The sequence below is a fragment of the Theropithecus gelada genome, chromosome 5 (assembly GCF_003255815.1).
Source record: "Theropithecus gelada isolate Dixy chromosome 5, Tgel_1.0, whole genome shotgun sequence".
Classification (NCBI taxonomy): domain Eukaryota; kingdom Metazoa; phylum Chordata; class Mammalia; order Primates; family Cercopithecidae; genus Theropithecus; species Theropithecus gelada.
This window is the reverse complement of record NC_037672.1, coordinates 42,033,990-42,059,281: the sequence shown is the minus strand read 5'-3', so window position 1 is coordinate 42,059,281 and position 25,292 is coordinate 42,033,990. Positions and strand designations below refer to the sequence as shown.

Here is a 25,292-nt window from a genome sequence, read left to right as displayed (position 1 = left end):
CCCAAACCTCAGTTCTTGACTTCTGTGCACCTGCAGGTTCAATACTATGTAGAAGCTGCACAGGTTTGGGGCTTCCACACTCTGAAGCAACATCCTGAGCTGTACCTTGCCCTTTTAGTTATGACTGGAGCAGCTGGGACACAGGGCACCAAGTTTCTAGACTGGATACAGCAGAGAGACCCTGGGCCCAGCCCACAAAACCATTTTTTACTCCTAAACCTCGAGGCCTGTGATGGAAGGGGATGCTGCAAAGGTTTCTGATATGCCCTGGATACATTTTCCCCATTGTCTTGGTGATTAACATTTGGTTCCTCGTTACTTAAGTAAATTTCTGCAGATAGCTTGAATTTTCTCCTCAGAAAATGTGATTTTTCTTTTCTATTCAATTGTCAAGCTGCAAATTTTCCAAACTTTTATGCTCTGTTTTCCTTTTAAAATTCAATGCCTTTAACAGCACCCAAAATAACCTCTTGAATGCTTTGCTACATATAAATTTTATCCACCAAACACCCTAAATCATCTGTCTCAAGTTCAAAGCTCCACAAATCTTAGGGCAGGGGCAAAATGCTGCCAGTCTCTTTGCTAAAACATAACAAGAATCACCTTTGCTCCAGTTTCCAACAACTTACTCATCTCCATCTGATACCACCTCAACCTGGACCTTATTGTTCATATCACTATCAGCATATTGGTCAAAAACTTTCTACAAGTTTCTAGGAAGTTCCAAACTTTCCCACATTCACCTGTCTTATTCTGAGCCCTGCAAACTGTTCCAATCTCTGCCTGTTACCCAGTTCCAAAGTCGCTTCCACATTTTTGTTTATCTTTTCAGTAATGCCCCACTCTACTGGTACCAATTTACTGTATTAATTATTTTCATGCTGATGATAAAGACATACCTGAAACTGGGAAATATACAAAAGAAAGAAGTTTATTGTAGTTACAGTTCCACATGGCTGAGGAGGCCTCATGATCATGGCAGAAAGCAATGAGGAGTAAGTAACATCTTACATGGATGGCAACAGACAAAGAGAGAGCTTGTGCAGAGAAACTCCTGTTTTTAAAACCATCAGATCACGTGAGACAGATTCACTATCATGAGAACAGCATGAAAAAGACCTGCTCTCATGATTTAGTTATCTCCCACTGGATCCCTCCCACAACACATGGGGATTATGGGAGCTACAAGATGAGATTTGGATGGAGATACAGAGCCAGATCATATCATCCTGTTTCTTGATAAAGAAGAAATCAACGTTCAACTAACTGTATTATGTTCTACTGTCTTACCTCTGGTCATATTTAAATTTCTTACCACTTTCTTCCCCCCATCCCTGTAGGCCAATCATTCTATAGATTAATTTTGCCTATCCTATAGCTTCATGTAAATGGAATCATATAGGGCATACCTTTTGTGCCTGATTTAGTTTATTCAACATACTATCTTTGAGTCATCCATGTTATTGCTAGAATCAAAAGCTTGTTCCTTTTTATCACTACTTAGTGTGCCCCTTTATTAGGTTAGGGCCATGATCCTGAAAGACACAATCTCAAACTCCACAATACTAAATTCTGAAATCCTGAAAGATCAAAACCTGAGAAATATAATTCTGGAAAAAATAATTTTAAAAACATTTAAAAGACAGTTATCTGCATCTTTAAAGGGGACTTATTTGACAAATATATAAAAACACAAAAGAAAACTTCATAGGCCACTTTACACAATACAATATCCAATAATGACACAAGCATTTCTGTAAGCATGAACACTAATGACAGTTGCAGAGGTATGACAATTATGAACAGACAACTATATTCATAAAGAAATAGCTTATATAACTTGAGTTACCTGAAATACCATGGCAGACAACCTAAGTCCTCTGACAGAATCCATCAAAAACCATGATGGGTCACCGCTGCATATGAGTCACCCAAAGAGCCAAGATTTCAAGAAATTTTATCTTTCACAAATGCAAATGTACAAAAAGAACATTTCTTCATTTATTAAATTTCAATGTTTTTATGTTCACACACAATGTTTACACACAGAGTCAATACTGTGACTTAACTTTTGTGGAGTCAAATTTGCAAAAAAAAAAGTATACAATCAATTTATAAAACTGTTTACATTATTATAACTCCAGGATTGGAAATGATGCAAAGATAAAATACATAGCATAGTGAAATTTTTAAAAAGTACTGACAATTTAAAATACTGGGAATAAAACAATAAAAAGAAAAAAAAACCTTTAAAAAAATCTAATTTTTTTTTTCAATATAAGAAAGTGTATTACAGAGTTAGATTATGGGCAATTGCATGGAGGTAATCCATAATAACTGGTGGACTTTCATGATTGTTAATCTTGAAATCTTGTCTTAGGATGAATAGCTGCTTTTTTTTTTCTATTAGGGCATGGCTCATGTTGGAGAATATGTCTACATTTATTTTCCACATAGTGTTGCTCTTTTGAATTCTTCCTTGATTTGATATACAACAACATGAGCATTCCCTATTACATTTTCCCACTTTCTGTGCCATGCCTCTATATTTTTAGGGGTACACAGAAACCCATTCTGCAGGCACTCACATTCAAACTACAAATTTGGCAGAAACAATACTGATGATGGTTCAACAACACCAATGCGTGTTTTCTTATCCTACCATACACATAATTATTTTCAAGCCAGTCAGTGACTTTGCAGGCATCTTCAAAGAAATTCAGCTTTAATGTATTAAACCTGTCTACAGCTTCATGAGATGGAAGGAATGCCAATGCAGACAAATGACGCATTTTTAAACTGAAGTTTTTGTTATTGCCATATGACATAGTCAATTCACTCAACAAAATTTTCCACTCAATGCATTGGGCTGAGTAGAAAAAGCAAACTTTATTGGTAACAATTTGAAATTCATTTTTAGAAGCCATGTTCATCACCGAATTCCACACCTGTCTTTATGGTTTGGGGATTGAATTAGATGTTAGGGATTATAGACTTCAGGGATTTAGACTTTAAGAATATTGATCTTTCAAAATTTCAACAATTAGAATTGTGGCATTAGGAATTGTATCTTTGGGATTTTAATCAGCATCACTCTTTATTAATATACCACAAGTTGTTTCTCAATTCTCCTGTCAATGAACATTTGAGATACCTCTACTTTTGGCTATTACGAGTACAGCTTCCACAAAATGCTTGTACAGTGTGGACATATGTTCTTTCTTTCTTTCTTTCTTTCTTTCTTTCTTTCTTTCTTTCTTTCTTTCTTTCTTTCTTTCTCTTTCTTTCTTTCTTTCTCTTTCTTTCTCTTTCTTTCTTTCTTTCTTTCTTTCTTTCTCTTTCTTTCTTTCTTTCTTTCTTTCTTTTTTTTTTTTTTTTTTTTTTTTTGACAGAGTCTTGCTCTGCTGCCCAGGCTGGAATACAGTGCTGCAATCTCGGCTCCCTGCAACCTCCCTCTCTCTGGCTCCAGCAATTCTCCTGCCTCAGACTCCCGAGTAGCTGGGACTACAGGTGCATGTCACCATGCCCTGTTGATTTTTGTATTTTTTAGTAGAGATGGAGTTTCACCATATTGGCCAGGCTGGTCTCGAATTCCCGACCCCATGATCCTCCCACCTCAGCCTCCCAAAGTGCTGGTATTACAGGCACGAGCCATTGTACCTAGCCATATATTCTTATCTCTATTGAGTAAGTAACTAGGAGTAAACTGGTGTTTGGTGTATATTTACCTCATCAGAAACTGTCAGATGTTTTCCCAAGTGGTCGTACAATTTAACATTCACATTAGCAATGCAGGAGAGTTCTAGTTACTCCACCTCCACACCAACACTTAGTATTTTCAATCTTTTTAAACAAATTTTAGTCATTCTAAATATTGTGCAGTAATATAACATTGCGGTTTTAATTTGCATTTCTCTAATGACTAATGATGTCATACTTTACTAAATGTTTTTGGCCAGCCATAGCCTCTTTTGCAGGCACTTGTGACCCATTTCTTCATTAGATTGTCTTTAGGTTGTCTTTTAATTTTTGATTTTTCAGAGTTCTTTACATATTCTACATATTTTGGTCCTTTGGTAGACAATTAGATTGTGAATATTTTCTCCCTGTTATGGCTTCCTTTTTCATTTTCTTACATGTCTTTTGTGAGAACATTTTAATCTTAAAGTTCAATTTATTAAAATGTGAAGTCTTCCATTACATAAACATTATATATTTATCCATGTATTATGGTCTTCTATAATTTCTCAGCAAAATCTGCATTTTAGTTTTTGATGTTGAAATCTTACACATCTTTGGAAAAATGTATTCCACATATTTGATGTTTTCTGATAGTGCTTTATATTGGACATTCAATATCCAATTGGATATTAAATTGGAAATTTCATATTTAATTGTGTGTTTCTTATACATCGCATTTCAAATTTTATATAATGTCCTTGAATCCAATAATTTTGCTGATTTCAATTTTTAGTTCAGTAGTTTATAACTTTTTAAAGATTTTCTACATCCCAATCATGTTGTATACAAATAGTGAGCTTTATTTTTTCCAATTTTTATGACTTTTTTCCTTGCTTTATTTGTCTAGTGAGGACCTCCATCACAATATTGAATAGAAGTGATGAAAATGCATATTCATTCACTGTTTCTGATCTTAAGGAGAAGGCATCCAATATTTTACCATTATGTATGATATTAGCTCTAGCGTTTCATATTCAAGGAGTTCCTTTCTATACCCAATTTGCATGTTGAGTTTTGTTCTAGCATTTAGTCAAATACCAAAGGTACCATAAAACCATGGAGGTTTGGTTTCAAGAATTCTACAGGCAGCAGCTGATCTCTCTGCCCAACTTTCTGGCCTCTTGGCTGTATCTTTCCTCTGCCTGTGTAGGTTAGGAATCAGCCCAGGATTCGGGTGAAATTAATGAGCAGATGGGGCTCCCTTCTGTTTGATCCCCTCCTTTCTTGGAATTTCCCCCTCACTTCCAGATACTCTAGCATCTCCAGATTCCAACCTCTATCTTTTTCACCCAGTAAGACTACAATTTCTTTATGAGGCATATTTTATGAAAACTGGGAAGTACCTGCAGAGGAAACGCTGGATAAATGTGAGGTTCATTGTGTTTCCAATCTTTCAGTGAATGAATCCTCTCCTGTTTCTTTTTGTTTGGGGTTGTTTTCTAGTACCTTCAACAATTGTGTTTGTTTTTTATTATTTTGTTCTGTGTATATACGTTATTAGCAGGAGGCTTATTCTGCTATAAACTGCTCCACTATTACGAGGCAATCACTCCTATATTGGATTTCTTACAGTTCTTCGAATACACACCTTTCCTCTGACCTGGGGTCACCACATATGCTATTTCTCTACCTGAAGCACTATCCCCTTGCTTGTTGACTAACTGGTTTCCAATTTCCCTCATGTCTCAGTTAAAATATCAGTTGCTCAGCAGTCTTTCTAATCATTTTCTACCTTATGTTGATACTTTCCCATAACACATTGTACTCCTTTTGCAGTTTTCTTTTTTTTTTTTTTTTTTTGAGACAGAGTGGTGTGATCTTGACTCACTGCAGTCTCTGCTTCCCAGGTTCAAACGATTCTCCTGCCTCAGTCTCCCAAGTAGCTGAGACTACAGGCGCTGCCATCAGACCCGACTAATTTTTTGCATTTTTAGTAGAGATGGGGTTTCACCATGTTAGCCAGGATGGTCTCGATATCCTGACCTCGTGATCCACCTGCCTAGGCTTCCCAAAGTGCTGGGATTATAGGCATGAGCCACCATGCCCCACCCTTTTGTAGTATTATAGGACTCATCTGCTCATATTTATTCGTTGAATACTCCTTACTTCTTAAAGTGTAAGCTCCATGAAAGCAGAAACCATCTCTTACAGTAGGCCTAGCTAATTAAAAAGTACTCTGTAAATATTTGTTGCTTTTCAGAAAACCAAGGAGCAAAATATTTTGATTACCTTATCACAAATACTGTGAAGGCAACTTCTAAAAATCATTGATAAGCAAATCCATCCGAGTACAGACATGTGTATAAAGGTAGTCATCAGTCAATAATTACAGCAAATTTTCTTTTTTGCACATTCATGCCCAGAATGTGTTCAAACGGTAGAGCACTCTGGTGTCCCGCTAAGAGGACGATAAAGAGCTACCTTTTTGAATGGCTTTCAAGTGACAGTGGTACGAAGCAGTTCTATGTAACAAACCTTCACATGTACCCCCAAATATTAAATAAATAAATAAATGTCCAGATAAGTCTTCTGGTAGCTTTTGTATTGACACAAAGAAATCCACCTGATAACATTATTGGTTTATCATTAAGATCATCAGCTTTGAGACTATTTTGCAGCTTAAAAAAAAAAAAAAAAAAAACTATTCTACAGCTTAAAAAAAATTACTGCCTAAGTATAAATGTGATCATATTTTTTCCACTCTCCAGAGCTTTCTTCTTCCTTGTAGCATGCCTAGAAATATGTTATGCCTCTAGGTACTTGCATTAACTCATACTAGTCAATAGGGTGATGTTGCAATAGGCACCATTATCTAGATTTTGTTCTTTTCTTTAGACAAGTAAATACATTTAGGGAATCAGACTTTGGATATCTTCGAGTGGTTTGGGGTATTCCGTTAATTCCAATTCGAAACCAGGTCTAACACAGGGTTTGGCACATAATAGTTGTTAAATAAACATTTATTTAATACATCAACAAAAATGATTGCAGCAAAAATTCACCACAAAGACAATTATAATCAAGTTTATTGGTTAATCCATAAATGTAAGCATTTAAAAAATATATATAAACCAAAGTATTGCCTTTGATTAATAAAATGAGACTTTTCCTGGGTAGAAGCTCCAATTAACCAACACAGTTCTTACAACGCTGAAGACCGTTTTCATTGCAAGCCGTACACTTCAGGGCTTTGAAAGAGTCTGTGAAGCAATTTCGAAACACGGACATCTTGCTCCCATGGCACATAGAGCATGGAAGAAACCCAAAGCCTCCACAAGAGGGACACTCATGTGGATGCTGCACTCTCTGTATAAGGTGGCAGGGGAATAAGAGAAAACAGAAGATGTGTTAGCAGGAACAACTCAATCAGCCTCCTGGTCTTTCTGTACTGTGAGTGGTCATAAAACAATATTGGCATAATATGGCTATACACTTGAATTCACCTACCATTAATACACATTACACCCAGGGAAGTAATTAGTTGAAGTTCTCCTTCATTCCCCAGCCAATGGCCATCTATACCACAGGTTTGGTTTGTAAAGTGGGTAAATTTTAGGTTGAAGGGCATATAACTTCAAGAAACACATCATATGAAAACGTCTATTTACAAACCAAATAATTCAGAAGCTGATTTTTTTTGTATTAAGGGAAAATAACTTTCCCATTAGTATCATTTAACAGTTTCATGTCTTTGTTTATAGAATAGTATATTAATAACAAGTCTGAAAAAATCAGAAAGCTAAAAGCTGAAGTGTGCAGAAGCCACTATCAACTGAAGATGACTAATTATATTATAAATTTAGACTAATACTTCTTTTTTCAAAGCACTTTCAAATGCATTTTTGTATAGCATCTTCACCCATACTAACGAGTACACATACAGATACCTTTTTCAGTAAAGATTTAATTTGAGCATCATTATCCTCATTTTATTTTTAAGAAAATAAGCACAGAAATCTTGAGACATTTCTCTAAATCTATTTAGTTTCCCACAGTAGCTATCAACCTTTCCATCTCAAGCAAAGGTAAAGTATCTCTGATAATACAATGAAAATAACCAGATAGTGTGTTAAGAGTAATATTTTTAAAATCATTTACATGCATTTCTCTTTGCTTTTCTGAGCATATAACCTTTACTGGTGTCCTCTAGAGGCTCCATCAGTTTAGGGGAGATTAGGTGCCATTACAAAATGAATACAAAGAGAAAATAAGTAAATTGATACTAAGCTTCCAACTTGCAAAAAAGGAATTTGCAGCAGTTTTGGAAACCCTGGCTTTGTGAAGGGAATAATTGCTACAATGAGCTCAGGAAATGTGGATACACACGTACACAGGCAAACACATACTCAGACAAACATGCTTAACATACTGACACATACATATAGCTTTTCTCCAAAGATTTATAATTGCACATATTAAAACCTCAAAAATATTCAACTTAAAAGAAACCTGATAAACTGGGTTTAACCCAGGATTGCTCCAGCACATACAACTGTGAGAATTTTTAGAGTCAATAATATAATTATGTCATAATTAGTAACCTGTGGGATGTACTTTGGTAATCAAACATTAGGATCGAATTGGTATTTATAAAATATCAACCTAACATTGACATTTTAAGGCAATATAAATGGGCATTTTCTGTATATAGCAGGATTCACTTGCAATTATATTTTGACTTGACTATTATATCAAGATGGCTGAACTCATATAATATCTCATTTCTAATGGCACCGAATCATAGAAAGTTGTTGTTGTCAATCTCAATAATACGAACAGTGAACTTCGTCCAGACTGTAGAAATTTAAAGCTCTTCCAAAAAGATAGATTGAATATGCACAGCCATTTGGTCACTTTGTTGATGGATTTTTGTCATTTCTTTGTGCAAGAATTGACCTAAGAAAAGGATGCACTGCACTTAAATTTTGCATAATATTAAAATAGAAAAAAGAAAAACTCTGAGTAAAAACAAACCCAGTGATGGAAAAACAGTGTACTTTATAAGCCAAATATGAGAAAATTTCTAAGTAATGGAGTTCTTATCAAATATTAGAAAGAATATAATGTAGATAAATCCTTGTCATTCACTATTGCTATGACAGGAGATTAAACTAAAAATATTTAATGACTTGTACAACAAGTGCACCAAGTCAGAATAAATGCTGGACTGGCCAAGGTCCTAGAGCAAGGACCTGCAGGGACCCTGAGTCCAGCCTTTTACTCATTACTGCTAGATTGTAAATAGATCTGAGTTCCTAGTAAAATAGAGTTGTCAGATTTTGCAAATAAAAATATGGGAAGCTCAGTTAAATTTGAATTTCAGATAGAACAGAAATATTTTTTCTTTAAGTATGTACTAAATATTGTATGAGATATACTTAAGCCAAAAAATTATTTAGAATTTATCTAGTATTTAAATGTAACTGGGCATCCTGCATTTTATCTGGCAAAGTTTATAGGTTAGAGTTTACAGAGAAGAAAAGAGATATTAATCCATCTTGGGCAATGGCTATTTACCAACCAATATAAATCATTTCAATATCTTTTTTTTTTTTTTCTTTTTTGAGACACAGTCTCGCTCTGTTGCCCAGGCTGGAGTGCAGTGGTGCGACCTCGGCAGCTCACTGCAACCTCCGCCTCCTGGGTTCAATCGATTCTATTGCCTCAGCCTCCCAAGTAGTGGGGATTACAGGTGCATGTCACCACACCTGGCTCATTTTTGTATTTTTAGTAGAGACGAGGTTTCACCATGTTGGTCAGGCTGGTCACAAACTCCTGACTCAAGTGATCTGTCTGCCTCGGCCTCCCAAAATGCTATTACAGGCATGAGCTACCACGCCTGGCCCAATTATTTCGATATCTTAATGAGTACAAACACAGTTCAATATTTTCAGCAACCACGACCTCTGTACCAGTGCATATTAGGTGAATATGAATTCCTGCTATGACCCAAGACGCTTGTGAATGACCAGATTCTTGAATGGTCGTATGGTTTTCTCATGAAATGTATTTGTGACTACAAGCAAAGAACAACAAAGCTGAAATGAAATGTTAGTGCTATGCAGCTTCCTGAGTTCATTTTCTATCTGTGGCACTTCAGACACCAGGCTCTGAGCACACAAAATTCAAAATAGTAACTCAACACAATTAAAAATGGTTTTATGTAATGGACCGACAACATGACTTACAAATATTACTTTCAAAGGCTAAAATATCAAATGTTAAGTTCACTAATACCAAGAGTCTACTGTTTCTTCATAATTTATCCCCTTGTCAGAACAAATAAATTGCCTAAAATAAACTTAATACATAAATACCAAAGCTACATTTTTATTTCTAAATATAATCACAAATACAACAAAGCCATTCTAAAATAGCGCCCTCAGAGTCCGTGCAATTCTGTGATGAGACCTCTCTTTTATTCAAAGGATTGTTGAGAGGATTCAATGAACTAATTCATGGGAAGTGAACAGAATATTGCCTGGCACATAGTAGGCACTCAATACAGTTAGTCATTACTGGCCATCATTTTATTAATAAATTCCATTTGAAATGATTTTTTTAACTGCTACCTCAAGCTAAACTGCTTGTGGTCACATGATATAACCATTTTCTACACTTCTCAGAGTTGTTCAGTTTAAACACTTGTTCAATACTTCGCTTTCTGGTTTAAAGTTTTGCCACTGTAAGAAGGGGAGAGTAAATGTGTTTCAATTCATGCGCTATTTCTGTTGTCCAAGATAGTGGAAGAATACTTCCACTACTTCCATTCTCAGGAAAAATTAACTATTTCAGCCATAAACGTAGGAGAGGAAAGGGATGGCTTACATCTCGTGTGGGGTCTGCTCCCTTCTCATACCAGCCTGACGTGATAGACACTACCATTTTACAAATGAGGAAACACAGCCTCTAAGCTGGTTTTTAAAAACTAATTATCAAGTTATAACTAGAAAGTTGAATATTGAAGAGGTCTCTCTATGAGCAAAATCCATGGTCTTCCCTCTATGATAGTAGTTTTCAATGTTTATTTGCATCCATTTTTCCCCAAATAATCTAAATATGAGATCCCCAAATGTAAAGCAGTTGAAAAGATAAATGCTACGACTAAAACCAAAGTGGTAGTGAGGTGGGGTGGGTCTCAAGGCAACCCACTAAAGCTCCCCAGTGCCCCCTCGGCACGCAGGAATCTCATTCTTGCTGCATCATCCAGCACAACTTACACCATTTGTTATTCTAATAAGAATAAATAATTTAGTCATGCCTAGCCACGTCTTTCAAAGCGCACTTTTGTTATACTGGAAGTCTGGTCCTAATTTAGAGGGTTCTGTACAAAGAAAACCCAGTTGGGTTATATTAGATGCTCTTATATTAGTGTTGCTCTAAAGTCTAACCCCTCTGTAGACAGTTTTGCCCACAGATCAAGATGGAAAAAGAGCTAGGAATTTCCTGAAGAACATGGACAAAGTTTCAAGTTGGAGGAAGAAAGAATAAGGGAAGTTAATGAAACAGACTTCCACTTTACTTATAGCATTACTAATTGCTATTAGTAACATTACTAACTAGTAACAAAACAGGCTTCACTACTATTAGTAAAAAAAACTGACTTCCACTTTCAATGAAGAGACTGACTGTGGAAACTTTGACCTGCAAGCAATTAAGAATCCAGGCAGACCTGGTTGAGAATAGCACACAGAGTACTGAATCTACTGACTGTCTCCTCTCTTCTGAATAGTGGTTTGGGTTGAGACAAGTCACTTTGGGGTGGAATTCAAGAAAAAAAGAATGAGAATTCACCCTCCACTTTACTTCTTTCTGTTCATTTATTCCTGTGAGTGAGTTTTAAAAAACAGATACTCAGTGAGTGAGACCTTCTACTTATTCATTTCATTCCACAAATATATATTGAGTATTCACTAGCCAGGCACTGTGTAAGGCAATGGGAATATAGCCATGAACCAGACACTTCTCTGTTGTCCTAACAGTACATCTCAGCCTCACCCTTGAGTCTTGGATAGGTCTGCTCCATATTGCAGTCATCTCAACTAAAGCACACAAAATGTCTTGTGTCTCTAACAAAGGACAAAAGCGACAAACGACAAAGATAATGGCAAGTTTATGAATGATTGTGAAATGGACTTCCTTTGTAGCAAAGGAAATTTGGAACTCAAATTTCAAGAATGTACGTTTACCCCCAGTTATGCAATATAAAAACAGGATGCTAAGATCAAGAGTCTTCATGTCTTCTTCAAGATCAGGAAATGAAGCTCTTATTATTTTTAACCTCAGATCATCAAATCCTATTCCAATAGAGCTTGAAAGTCCCTTAAGTATCTGACCAAAGAGGAAGCAACTTATTTGAGCCTCTGTGACAATACACCTCATCATCCAGATTGTCTATGAAGTAGTATTACCCATAAAACAAATTGTCAGAGAGTACACGCTTGGCATTATAATCATTTCTGGATGATTCATCTTGGTCTATGTATTTTATTTTAAACTAGATTCAAAAATTTAATTCAGCAAACGCTTAAATACCTACAAACACCCCTCTGCCTGACCAAGCTGCTAAAAAAATAAATAGAATCTTTTCTGATCATCAGTGTTTCCGGCATCCTTAATTTGCAGAGTTGAGAAAGAAGCCACTGAACAAAATGCAGACACAGGGGAAATTTGTAGCTCATAATTCAAAATGTATAAGCCTGGATATAGGAGCCTGATTCTTAAACCAGATGGGATGGACTGCCATAAACCTACTTAAATAGATGTTTTGATTTGAGAGAGAGGCAGATGACATGGCCTGATTCCCCAGGTGAGCAGGTAGGTGGTATCTGTGGCTGTAGCCTCAGAACAGGCTGTTGCCACCCCCTTTCCCTTAGGAAGGACCATCACACAGAGCTATACCTCTCCAGGGAGTCTCAGGAGAGTCTCTGACAGCTCCAATGCCTTGCACAGATAGCCTGTGCCATTTTTGACATCCTAAGTGTGTATTTGGGAATCTTTGCTCAGTTCTTCAAGAACAAATAAGCAGTTGCCAGTCCTCAGGGGAGAATCGGATTAAGTAATTGTTATCAGCTTTACCAAAAAAAAAAAAAAAAAAAAAGGACAGAAAATGGACACTATGTTGGCAATCTCAGTACAAATGGCAACAAAACTATTTACTCATATCTTCAAAAAAATAACAAGGCAAAGCTTACTTAGAGCTTCTCTGCCATCTGAGATCTTTAATTCAGTGTCTGCCAGAACCACTGGTATGATAATAAATCTCAGCACTCCCCTGGCTCTCCGTGCATGGACACCAGCAGGATTAGCTATCCATCTTGGTTACTGTTTTTTGAGGACTCCTTAGACATCTCATTCCTTCTCATTTTTAGCCTATTTATTAACATAAATAAATATCATTTACCAAAAAATAGTGGTTTCATTCATCCTTTCAGCCACATATTCTTTTATATAAAATAATAATTTTCTCTTTCTTTTCATTTCTTAAATGCTTTGCCTCCTCCAAAAAAAGCTTCAGATGAAAGAGAAGTTATTTATTTATTCCCTCAGTAAATATTTATGTGTCCCTAGGATATGCCAATCCCTGTTCTAGGCACTAGAGGTAAATAATAAAAATAAATGAACGTCTGTGTTCACATGGAGTTCACATCTTAGTGGGAGGATTACCTGCAAACTGTCAATTCAGGAACACAGTCCCCATTGGCACAACCGGCTCTACTGAGACCAGATCTCCATACCAACTATCATATGTGTTACTAGCTTCTGCTGCCTTTGGTCAGCTCCTCACGTTTGAGGCTACAAATAATCTTCATCAACAAATCAGATCCACTCAGCTTCCACAGCAATTTTCAGTTGGGTGGGATGTGTGATAAGATTCTTGGTGCAGAAAAAAAATTGAAATTATTTTCTGACTCCATTTCTGATTGTCCAACCACAGCTGCTAAGCGTCTCTCTTCAGCATCACTTGAAATAACTGCTAGAAACTGGAACCTGAATTATGAGGACCAGCAGTGGTCATAGACTACGATGTAGTGACCCAAGTAATAGCAAACTAGATCTTGCCAGGATCTGTCTAGTGTCAGAGCCCTGTGTCAAAATCCAGCCTATTCCCTGAACCTAACACCTGTACCAGCTTACCTCTTAGGAAACTACTAACCCAGGTTTTGTGTCCTGCCACAATATAGTCAGATTTCCTAGATACCTACAGGCCACTTAATTTGAGAGTCATGGAAGCATAGGTTCATAGTTAATTAACATTATGGGTTTGGAGTCAGACTGATTCGAATCATAAATCAAATACTGACTACCTAAACACTCTTGAGCAAGTGATTTTTGTCTTTCTGTACCTCCATTCCCTTGCCAGTAAAATGGGGATAATAAGAGAACTCATTAGCAGAGTTGTGAGCTTTCAATGATTTAATACATATAAAAAATGGGGATAATAAGAGAACTCATTTAGCAGAGTTGTGAGCTTTCAATGATTTAATACATATAAAAAATGGGGATAATAAGAGAACTCATTTAGCAGAGTTGTGAGCTTTCAATGATTTAATATGTATAAAGTGCCAGGAATATATCTTGCTATCTAGTAAGGACTGAAATGTTTCCTTCATCATGAATATTTAACTCCTACTCTACTGTCAAAAGCCAACCAGAAAAATGGGATGGGTTTGGATCTGCATTTTGTATCCCTTATCCTCTTTGCATGGCTTTCCCAGTGCTTCTCTTCACCTGGTCTCTTTACTTCCTCTTAAACTCCAGCTACCTCTCAGGCAGAGTTCTGGGTTTTCTTGATTGGCTACAAATTCTCCAGCAGTTTTACTATATGGCCAAAGCAAACGAACATAGTGATGGCATCGCAGAGTTCCTATAACATTAGAAAGCCAATGTCATACCCTTATTTTGAACATTAAAAATAGCTTAAAGTATTTGTGCCCTATTTATGTCATGTGTAGAATGGAGACAGACTTGAAGAAGAGAAAAACATCTTATTTTCCAAAATTTTCGAGCTGATGGAGAGAGAGAGAGATTATCTAACATGGTACTGTTGATCAAGTTGTAGAATTGAATAATTATAGACTCAATGGAATAAAAGTCCAGAATAACTAAATCAGTCGTCAACCTGTACAAAGAAAAGCAATGAAAGATATTCATTCTGTAAGATCCTAAAAGATGCTCTTAAGCCATAGAATTAAAATAGTACGATATTGATGCAACAAGAATTAAATAGATCAATGATACTGCATAATACCATTTAAGTAAGTTTAAAATGTGCACAGAGAATAATACACATAAACCAAATTGTTTAAATAGAAAGATACATAATAATGTAAGTGAATGACTTCACAGGATTCGAGTAGTATATAAGAACAGAAAGAAATAAATAGATCCATTCATACAGCTTTTTTAGCTAAGAAGAGTTTTAAGAGGAGCAAGTACACACCCTGATTTAATAGCTAAAGAAATCAAGATACTGACAGGTGAAAGGTTATGCCCAAAGGCGCACAGCCAGAAGCAGAGCTGAGGAAGGAGCTAAAAATCCTCTGATTTCCAAATCATAATACTTCAGAAATTATAAATTATGGTAAAAAAGGAAATTTAAAACATTTTACAAAAACAAGTTTACTCTCTGTATATATCGCATGGCTTTTGAATTTAGAATCAGACCATAGTGGCTGGGCGCGGTGGCTCAAGCCTGTAATCCCAGCACTTTGGGAGGCCGAGGCGGGTGGATCACGAGGTCAGGAGATCGAGACCATCCTGGCTAACATGGTGAAACCCCATCTCTACTAAAAATACAAAAAAAAACTAGCCGGGCGTGGTGGTGGGCGCCTGTAGTCCCAGCTACTCGGGAGGCTGAGGCAGGAGAATGGCGTGAACCTGGGAGGCGGAGCTTGCAGTGAGCCGAGATCGCGCCACTGCACTCCAGCCTGGGTGACACAGCGCGAGACTCCGTCTCAAAAAAAAAAAAAAAAAAAGAATCAGACCATAGTAAGTTATCTTGTTAAAGCCCAAGCATTCTCCTCCTTTATAAGCACTATATTTCTGGCCATCATCCTCATTGAACTACAATGTCTAAATATACTCTATTGTTTGTATTATGACACAAACTGATAAAAAATGATTTTGAGTTATTGCTATAGGTCTGCAGTACATTGAGAGGACGTCGTTGTCTCCCTTAGCAAAGTACCTGTAAACAGTAGATACTCAGTAAATGTTTGTTGAATGAATGAATCCATTGTTTTCCTTCTGGGAAAGGTCACAATATGAATAAAACATGAATCCTTCAATCAAGGAGCATATAGTTCATTAGGGACATGAGTCAAATACCCAAAGAAAGCTAATACAAAAAAGACTTTTATAAGCCCCCTAAAAAGAGGGTTATAGGAATTCAAAGGCGGGGGAGATCAGAAATGACTATTGGAAGAACTGATACTGAAGATGGGCCTTGAAAATGGTGGAGGGAAATTAGGAATTGGAACAGTATCATTCTAGGCAGACAGAAAAGCCTGCACAAAGGGATAGTAGTAAGAAAGCACAAGAAGTCACATAGTCCTTTCCTTTATCTACAGTGGAAGGAATGGTAGAGAATCAGAAATTAGGTTACCAAAGACTAGAGCAATAATAACCAGTAGTGACATATGGACACTGGATAACCATATGACCTATTTCTCCTGGCAAAGTCCTGTTTCACATTTGCCGTCCCGGAACAATTATTAATGCATACTTTTCACTCGCAAAGTGTCCCAATCAGGACAATAAAGTATATAATCTTCTTACAAATAGGGAGAAAGAGTCTGATAAAATAATTTAGCAGTGAGGTAATAAGGGCTTTCCGGTTGCATGTAAATTTTATAAGTATTTGAATAAGTATTTCTCTGATGCTATATGTATAAGCACAGGAATACAAATTAAAACATGCTTTTTGGAGAAATAACTTTTTATTTAATCTTTATAAATGATGTAGGAAGATCTTCTATATGTAGGAAGATCCATGGGAAAAATAAAGTTGTTTCAATGAAAAATTTTAATGTGCTTCAAGATTATTTCCTGACTTGAAACACCTTATCAATGCCCGTATAACAGAGAGTTGGGCTCAAATAAAGCTGACCATAACATTCACCTAATAATATGAGATCATTAGAAGTTAACATTAAAGTCACTCTAGATGCAACAAACCTAATAACAGAAGATATCAAATTAAAACTGCCACATGTATCCTATTGCATATTTGTAAGAGCACAGGGAGAGATAATTCAGTTAGGAAAACTCAATTATAATCAGAATGTGTTTAACATTTTGATTACTAAAAATAAGTTGCTGAAAGCACATTTACCTCAATTTTGGTTAGGAGGTCTTGCAGTTCTCCTGATTCATTCATTGACAAAATTTTCTCAGCACCCTATTAACAAGAGAGAGTAGGGGGAAAAATCCATTTTTGTTAGTATTTGAGAAAATAAAGTTCTAGCCAGGAAAGCTTAACCCACAAAATACTGAACACAATTCTTCCCTTTGGAGCTGAGTAAATGTGCAACTAGGATACCAAAGAGGAGAAGACATTTTTCCTTACTGCCCCAAACTCTTGCATCTAGTAAGTCTTACCTCAGGTGAGGGGAAGGCTGCCTACAGGAGGCAAGCTCCAGGAAACCCACAGCTGTCAGGTTTCAGTCCAAATACAGAAAGGGCCAGCATACTCTTCAGGGTTGTTTAGGGAGCCTGGAGCCAGTCTACCATCTGGGAAAGGAATCCTTGGAGCAAATTCCCACCCTCAGTTATCTCTACCCTACTCCAAGCAGTACTAGACATGGCTCTCCTTAACAGCCATGCATGTAAAGATAACAGCAGCTGACAATAACAACAACAACAATAATGATAATAACTACCAACACAACTTAAGCAGATATTTTGAGTTCGGCACAAATATCATCTCCTTTGCTGTAGCAGACTCTATTATTTGCAGAAGTTGAGCCTCAGTGAGATTAAATAACAATTCCAAGGCCACCCAGAGAAGACACAGAGAGAAAATGTAAACACAGGTAGGGCATGAACTCCAGAGCTGATGCTTTCAACTTCTAAAACATTACTATGAAAGTGAGAAAGGGGACAATGTGTGTTTCTTCAAACTACTCCATTTTTCTCTCCTGTCCAGCTGCTTCCTACATTCTACCACTCCACTTCCCAACGTAAAACCATAGAGAAGGAAGAAGGAAAAACTGGAGTAATTATTTTTAATCAAAGACGGAGACCATGTCTGCCTTGTTGACACTGCGTCCTAGGCGCTCAGCACAGTTGCTGGCTCAGAATAGGCATTGGATCAATTTTTGATCAATGAACAAGACAGGGAGAAATATAATCACACACTAAACATTTTTTATTCCTACTTGTGCTAAGCAGGGTGCCAAGCAGGATTCATTTAAAAAATAAAAACGTTCTAGTTCTTAGGGAGGTTACTATATACATTTATGTAAAAGTATTTTTTTTGTAAATGTACAAAAAACTAACCCACAGTGTAGAATGAAAAATCAGTGCCAAATGAATGATGAAGAAAAAAGATAAGCCAGGAAATCACAACAGGAGGAAAACTGTGCTTTTTGAGGGTAGAGAAGGCTTTCTGAGGTTGGTGGCATTTGATCTGGACCTCAAAGCCTGGATGAGGTTTCTAAAATAGGTTAAACAATCCTATAGTGATGTATAGGAGTATTTAGTTCTTGGTTTCATTTTATTTCAGTTTATCTTGTATAATTTATGTCATCACAATCACGATAAAAAATGTCAAATTGATACATTCAAAAGCAGTATGAACGAACACACAGGGCTACAGAGAATATATATTGCTCTGTGAGGCAAGTTATATCTCTTTATTTGTTGCTGGTTGGGCCACGAATACAGACGTGAAACCTCTAAAGTAAGAACAAAGGTAATGAAAGCACCATGACAACACATTAAAGTCTAAATGTAGTAATCACTGGTAATATTTTACTTTTGCTATATTCTATTTCTTTTAAGAGATAGCTAAGTTAAAATGGGAAAGAACTCTGGGGAATTTGATACATGAACTAAAGCAGTAAAGAGAATACATGCCTCATTTTTCTCAAACGAAAGAAAATGCCCCACAAGGACTCCAAACAAAATGAATGGACCAGAAAAGCTGTCCACATCTCCCACCTGGCTCTTCTCTTATGGAAACATTGTGTCTTAGTCAGTTGTTTAGAGTACAACGCATATGCCAAGAAAGGACCTGTCTCAATATTCTTAGATATATGAAATTTGCTCCGTCTCAGCCAAATAACTCTTGCAGCATTACTACCACAGAAGGAGATTCCACATTGCAGGAGAAATGCAGGCTTTGCTTATGTTAAGCAAAGTACTTAAAGGCATAATGGTCACTGATTTTCAGGACACGTGGGTGTCTAGTATAGAGATGGTATAATGAGTGCTTAAGCTTGGGAAAAAGCTGCTCCATAACAGAGGACAAGCAGCTGAATACCTACTTCCCTCATCCGACCACTGCTACACAACACAGCCTCCACGACCCTACCTGCCCTGCCCTCAGGTCTTTCCCTTGGAACCAGCCCTTTGGTCCCTGTGCCACATGCTGAGCATTGACAGTAGTCAAAGCCTCCTGTTCCCTACTGGGTCCCATGTCTCTGCCCTCCACATGATCCTGTCATAACCAAGCCTAAGCGCAGGATCCTACAGGGGACAGGGAAATCAGATGATCGCCTTCTCTTATCCTAAGTGCAGCAGCAGCAATAGCAAAATAGAGATTTTAGCCTGCTTGGCACATGTCAGGGAAACATTACAGATCACTCCCACACAGAGGTTTGGAGCATTTATCAGGGTAAATCTCAATCTGCCCTGCTTTCCCTGCATTTGCATATTCCAAAGGTCTCATTGCCACCTTTTTTCTTATCAAAGACATTCTAAGTATTAATTGATCTATAAAGAAACCTCTGTGTCCACAAAAGAGAGTGCATTTCCTTACACATTGACATTCTTAGGAAATTATCTTTCCCTGGCTGGTATTTGGCTAAGAATGTCAGACATGTTTGTTTTTACATACACTCCACCACTCAATTCTATGCTAGTGGAAATTATTTACTCTATTACTCAGCATAGTTTATCAAGACCTCCAGGACACCTATGGAAATATTTCTTCCATATTTTCAATTGGTTCAGAATCTATTTTTTCTTAAAATTAATATAATCCTGAAAATAATGATAATAGTAATGTGTTAAGTGCTTTACAAACGTGAACACTTCTAAACATTGGCACAAAATAAGCATTTTTTTAAATAAAGGAACTATCTCAATTTTTTACATAAAGAAACTAAAGTCTAAAGAGAATAAAGAGCATGCCCGGAGTCTTTCAATTAATCAGTACAAGGCTTGGGTTGATCTTGAATTCAGGTTGAGCTGACTCCAAAACCTACCCTCTTTCCATTGCACCCTGCAAGCTGCCTGCTCACTGATAGAGCACAACTGTATTAGTGAAAAATGGTACAGAGAACTCCCAGTCTGGGGAATATGAGAGTCTGTAGTTCGAACTCACTGTTGACCAGGTACTTAGAAGTGCAAGTGAATTGAAGGCTTTTACTGCAGTGACTCCACGTCCAGAATGAACGTGCCAGAGAAGCTATGAAATGTCCAAGTTCTGTTTTTGTAAATCTCAGCATTGCATCTTAATCAGTTATTTAGAATAATTGCATATGCCAGGAAAGAACCTATCTCATTAGCTTTAATACATGAAAAATCTCTACCTCGCTCAAATACTTTACAACTTAAAATTCAGAGCAGTGAGCTGGAACGTGTGAACAAGACACTTTGTTTTACATTGTTGTAACAAACTTCACAGATGAAGATAAGATAATCTATTTAATTTTTCCTTATCTATGAATCACCAAGGAAGAAACACGTACCTTCAAGGAATAAGAAAAAGGTAGGAAAAGAAATCAGGCCTCTGCCAGCTAAGATTGCCAAAAAAAAAAACCACTTACCATACAACCTATGAATGTGTAAAAGTGTGCTACCATACTCATTCATGCATTTATCCATTCATTCAACACTATTGAGTCTCCATTAGGGATTAGGCACTGTGCTGCGTTAGAGCTATACAATAAGCAAAAAAGCCACACACACACACACACACACAAACACACAACTGCTTCCCGTTACCGAGGAAATGTACTTTTGGGGGAGACAGACTTTACACAAAGATTACACAAATAAATGTAAACTTATTTATAACTGTTGAAAATAGTACAAAAGGGGCATGCTACAAGATGCTAAGAACACAAAGAGTAAGGCAAATTTAACAAAATTGAGGCTAAGGAAGGCTCTCTCCACAAAACAATCATTAAGTTTTTATCTTTAGGAAGAATAGTAGTTGACCGAGCACACAGACAGAATGAGGGAGGGTAATTAATAGGGACAGTAACGCTACCAATTTTATTATATGTACGTGTCCTTTTGTAGTCACCATTTCCCTTCATTCAAGATCAGAGGAAAAGGTACGTTCAATAAAACATCCTAGCAGAGTCTCTACATAGCATTGTGGGTTGTACCCTGGAGGGAACATAGGTGAGACACCATGCCATGGCATAAGCAACCTATTTTACACAATAAGCTAAAGAAAACAATAAAGTGATATACACCAGTTTATATTTAGCATACTCTGTTAGGTCTCAGGGAAGAGTAGCTAAGTCATGAGTTTCTAAACACTATTATCAAAAAAGAAAACAATCGAACATTTAAGTAATTTTTCTCAAAAGTTTTTAAAGCCACACAGATCTTAGTTATCTCTATACGGATATCCAGGCTCTGGAATTCCACATGGGACATCAACTTTTGAAACTATTAACTTAAACATTTCTGAGGAGCCCAGAAGGACTAAAAATAAAGTTCACATTAACCAAAAACAAATACAAATTTTAATGTATATATACACACATATATTTATATGTGAATGCACATATATACATATATAATATATAGTTTTATTTTATTTTAATTTATATTTAGTCATAAACAACCTCATCTTATTAAAAAAGTAGCTTGCAATAAAATATCTATTCTATAGTATAATAAAATGGAAATTGAATGGGAATTTATAGGAAATATTCTAAATAAATCTCAAAATGGTAGCTATGGGTGAGCCTTAAATTTGATTCTGAGTTAGCTTTTTAGATGAAACAGTTTTCTAAGCACAGTAGTCTAAACAATATCTTGCATAAGACTTTGGATGGACTGGTTGATATAATAAATAGTATTCTTGCTTTTTTGATAACCGTAAAAAGATTGTTTTCAAACAAATGCTATTACAGAAACGGCTCCTACATCCAACCAGTACCAGTTTTTATTCCTTCTTCTAACTTAAATCAGGTTCCTTTTCTCTCTCACTTAACTGCCTCCCTGTCATTTATTTATCTTCTGTAAAGATAAATAAATATTATTGTTTACCTGACACTACTTGTTAGAGTACCTTCTAGTGATTACGGTAAAACCCAAACTCTTTTTAGCATGGCCTACAAATGTCTTCACTATCTGATTGCACCAATATTCCTAGCCCTGTCTTTTGATATAATAAGCTTCTCATACCCTGGATTTCTCTCCTTCTCCTAGATATCCTAGTTCCTTGCATGAGATTTTATGCCTTTACACATGCTCCGTTTTTTGCCTGATATTTCTTCTATCTTTCTGCCACCACCTCTTGGGAAACTCCTATGCATCCTTTCAAACCCAATTGAAATGTCACCTTCTCAATAAAGCTTTCTTGATTGAGAAATGACAAAATCAGTCATTTCCTTCTTTGTGCTCTCAGATCACATTTTGCTCCACTGCACAGCTAGTCCAGTGGTGATTTCAGGGATTATGACTTCTTCAGGCACACAGCATTTTGTGTAGTGCACCATAGAAAATCAATCAGTAAGTATTTGCTGTATTAATTTATTCAGCATTTTTGGAGTAAACACAGCATTCAATTCCAAACGGGTGTTTCTTTTAGTGATTGATGATTTTGAATAGAAAAACAAGCCAAGGCACATATCAAAACGCACATTTGTAAAGCGGTAGGGACCAAGCTGATGTGATGTGACAGGAAAAGGCCAGATACATAGAGTGAGAAGGTTGAATACTATATAAATGACTTCTATCACTTCTTTCAGCGGGGCATTTGATGGAAACTGAAGAGCAAACCACTGGAGGTTGCACTCTCAGATGAGGACCAGGAGCATAAGACTCTTTAGTACTGGCTGATAAAGAATCCTTCTGCTATGTAATCAGGAGAGCAGATGGCAGGGCTGGCATTGAAGGAGTTCAACCTGCACCTAGCATGATGCCCGCCAAAAGATGTGCTCGGTAAATGTTTGTTGCTGTGACTACCATGCCCATCGAAAACGGAAGGTTACATCAACTCTGCTTGGAGATAGGCCACCTGAGCCCCGCTAAAAAAGAATTTACTTCGGAAATCAGCTCTGGATCTTTTCCAGTGCATGAACAGACCCCATTGAGTCCCTGGAGCTCTATGCCAAACACTTAGGCCTGGAAAATGTTCAAGGCAGGTGTAACAATATCCCACCAGTGTCTTTAAAAATGCAGTAAAGGCTCCTGTGGATAATCTCATCCTAAAGAGCATGGTTTTTCTGTATCCCTGGCAGGAAAAATTAACTTCAAAATTAACTAAACTAGTTGACTTGTTTTTGCAATTATGGAATACAGACCTTTGGGTGTCAGAAAATGCCTGCCAAAGACAGTGATTTTAGTTTTGTATAATTAGTGCTGAGGCACTTTTTTCAGCAGAATTGTAAAGAACAATTTCCCATAGAGGCCAATCCTGATTTTTTATAATAAAGCCATATTATCAAACTAGATGATCGCAAGGATGTATTATTTGCTTCTCTATGGCAGAAAGCCATCTTTCCCATTCCTTCGGAATTAATATCAAATTATATAAAAGTAATATCAAGTCACTAGGCTAGAAAACAGGTAGTGCTGGGAGTTGGCTAGATAAAATCAGAAGACTGCTCTATTTAAAAGATTAAGATTGTTGTCTGCTGTGTCCCCAGAGTCTCTTTGCATAAACCGATTTTCATTTTTATTTTTTACTTTTTTTTTTTGTAATTTAACTTGTATTTTTGATTCAGGGGTACATGTGCAGGTTTGTTACCTGGGTATAATGTATGATGCTGGAGTTTGGGGTATAACTGATCATACCACCCAGGTAGAGAGCATGACATCCAATAGTTTTTCAACCCTTGCTCCCCTCCATCCCTCCCCGCTCTAAGAGGCCCCAGTGTCTATTGTTGCCATCTTTATGTCCATGAGTACCCAAAGTTTAGCTCCCCCTTATAAATGAGAACATGCAGTATTTGATTTTCTGTTCCTGCATTAATTCACTTAGGATAATGGCCCCCAGCAGCATTTATGTTGCTAACAAGGGACATGATTTTCTTCTTTAAAGCTGAGTTATGGTTTTTCTTGGCTGCTGATGGGCATCTATGTTGATTTCATGTCTTTGCTATTGTGAATAGTGCTGTGATGAACATACAAGTGCATGTGTCTTTTTGGTAGAATGATTTATTTTTATTTTACTAAATACCCAGTAATAGGAATACTGGGCCAAATGGAAGATCTGTTTCAAATTCTTTGAGAACTCTCCAAACTGCCTGAACTAATTTACCTTCCCATCAATGGTAATACAAGCATTCCCTTTTCTCTGCAGCCTCACTAGCGTCTGTTTTTTTTGTTTGTTTGTTTGTTTGTTTCTTATAATAGCCATTCTGACTGATGTAAGATGTTATCTCATTGTGCTCTGATAATTAGTGATGTTGAGCATTTTTTCATGTTTGTTGGCTGCTTGTATGTCTTCTTTTGAGAAGTGTGTGTTCATGTCTTTTGCACATTTTTAATGGGGTTATTTGTTTTTTGCTAGTTCAATTGATAAACTGATTTTTAGAATGTGGTGATTAGGCTTACCGAGGTTTTTTTTAAAAAAATAATAATAGCCGGGCGCGGTGGCTCAAGCCTGTAATCCCAGCACTTTGGGAGGCCGAGATGGGCGGATCACGAGGTCAGGAGATCGAGACCATCCTGGCGAACACAGTGAAACCCCGTCTCTACTAAGAAATACAAAAAATAGCCGGGCGAGATGGCGGGCGCCTGTAGTCCCAGCTACTCGGGAGGCTGAGGCCGGAGAATGGCGTGAACCCGGGAGGCGGAGCTTGCAGTGAGCAGAGATCCGGCCACTGCACTCCAGCCTGGGCTACAGAGCGAGACTCCGTCTCAAAAAAAAAAAAAAATAATAATAATAATAATAATAAAATCCAGGATTAAATCTTAGCTCCTGCGTTTACAAGTTAACTTGGACAAATAACTTCAACTATTAAAGACTCAATTTCCTCATTTGTAAAATGGGTATTATAATGTCTACAGGGTTGTTGTAAGGATTACATGAGATAGTATATAAGAGTTTAGAACATTGCATGACACATAATATGAACTCAGTAATTAGCAGCTGTTAATTAGAAGTAGTAGTAATAAATTCCCAAAGAGCA

The 25,292-nt window shown here is 36.9% G+C and overlaps 1 protein-coding gene across 1 annotated transcript in view; it reads right to left on the bottom strand.

Annotated features, from left to right (window-relative positions):
- Positions 1-6,753: 6,753 nt before the first annotated feature.
- The window catches only part of GRXCR1 (glutaredoxin and cysteine rich domain containing 1), a 131,668-nt gene continuing 113,129 nt past the window's right edge, over positions 6,754-25,292 (bottom strand). The window contains exons 3-4 of the mRNA XM_025386443.1: positions 17,078-17,143; positions 6,754-7,047 (exon numbers count right to left, since the gene is read on the bottom strand). Of these exons, the coding sequence (XP_025242228.1) occupies positions 6,868-7,047; positions 17,078-17,143 (246 nt within the window). The 3' untranslated portion in view covers positions 6,754-6,867. The remainder of the gene's footprint in view (positions 7,048-17,077; positions 17,144-25,292) is intronic.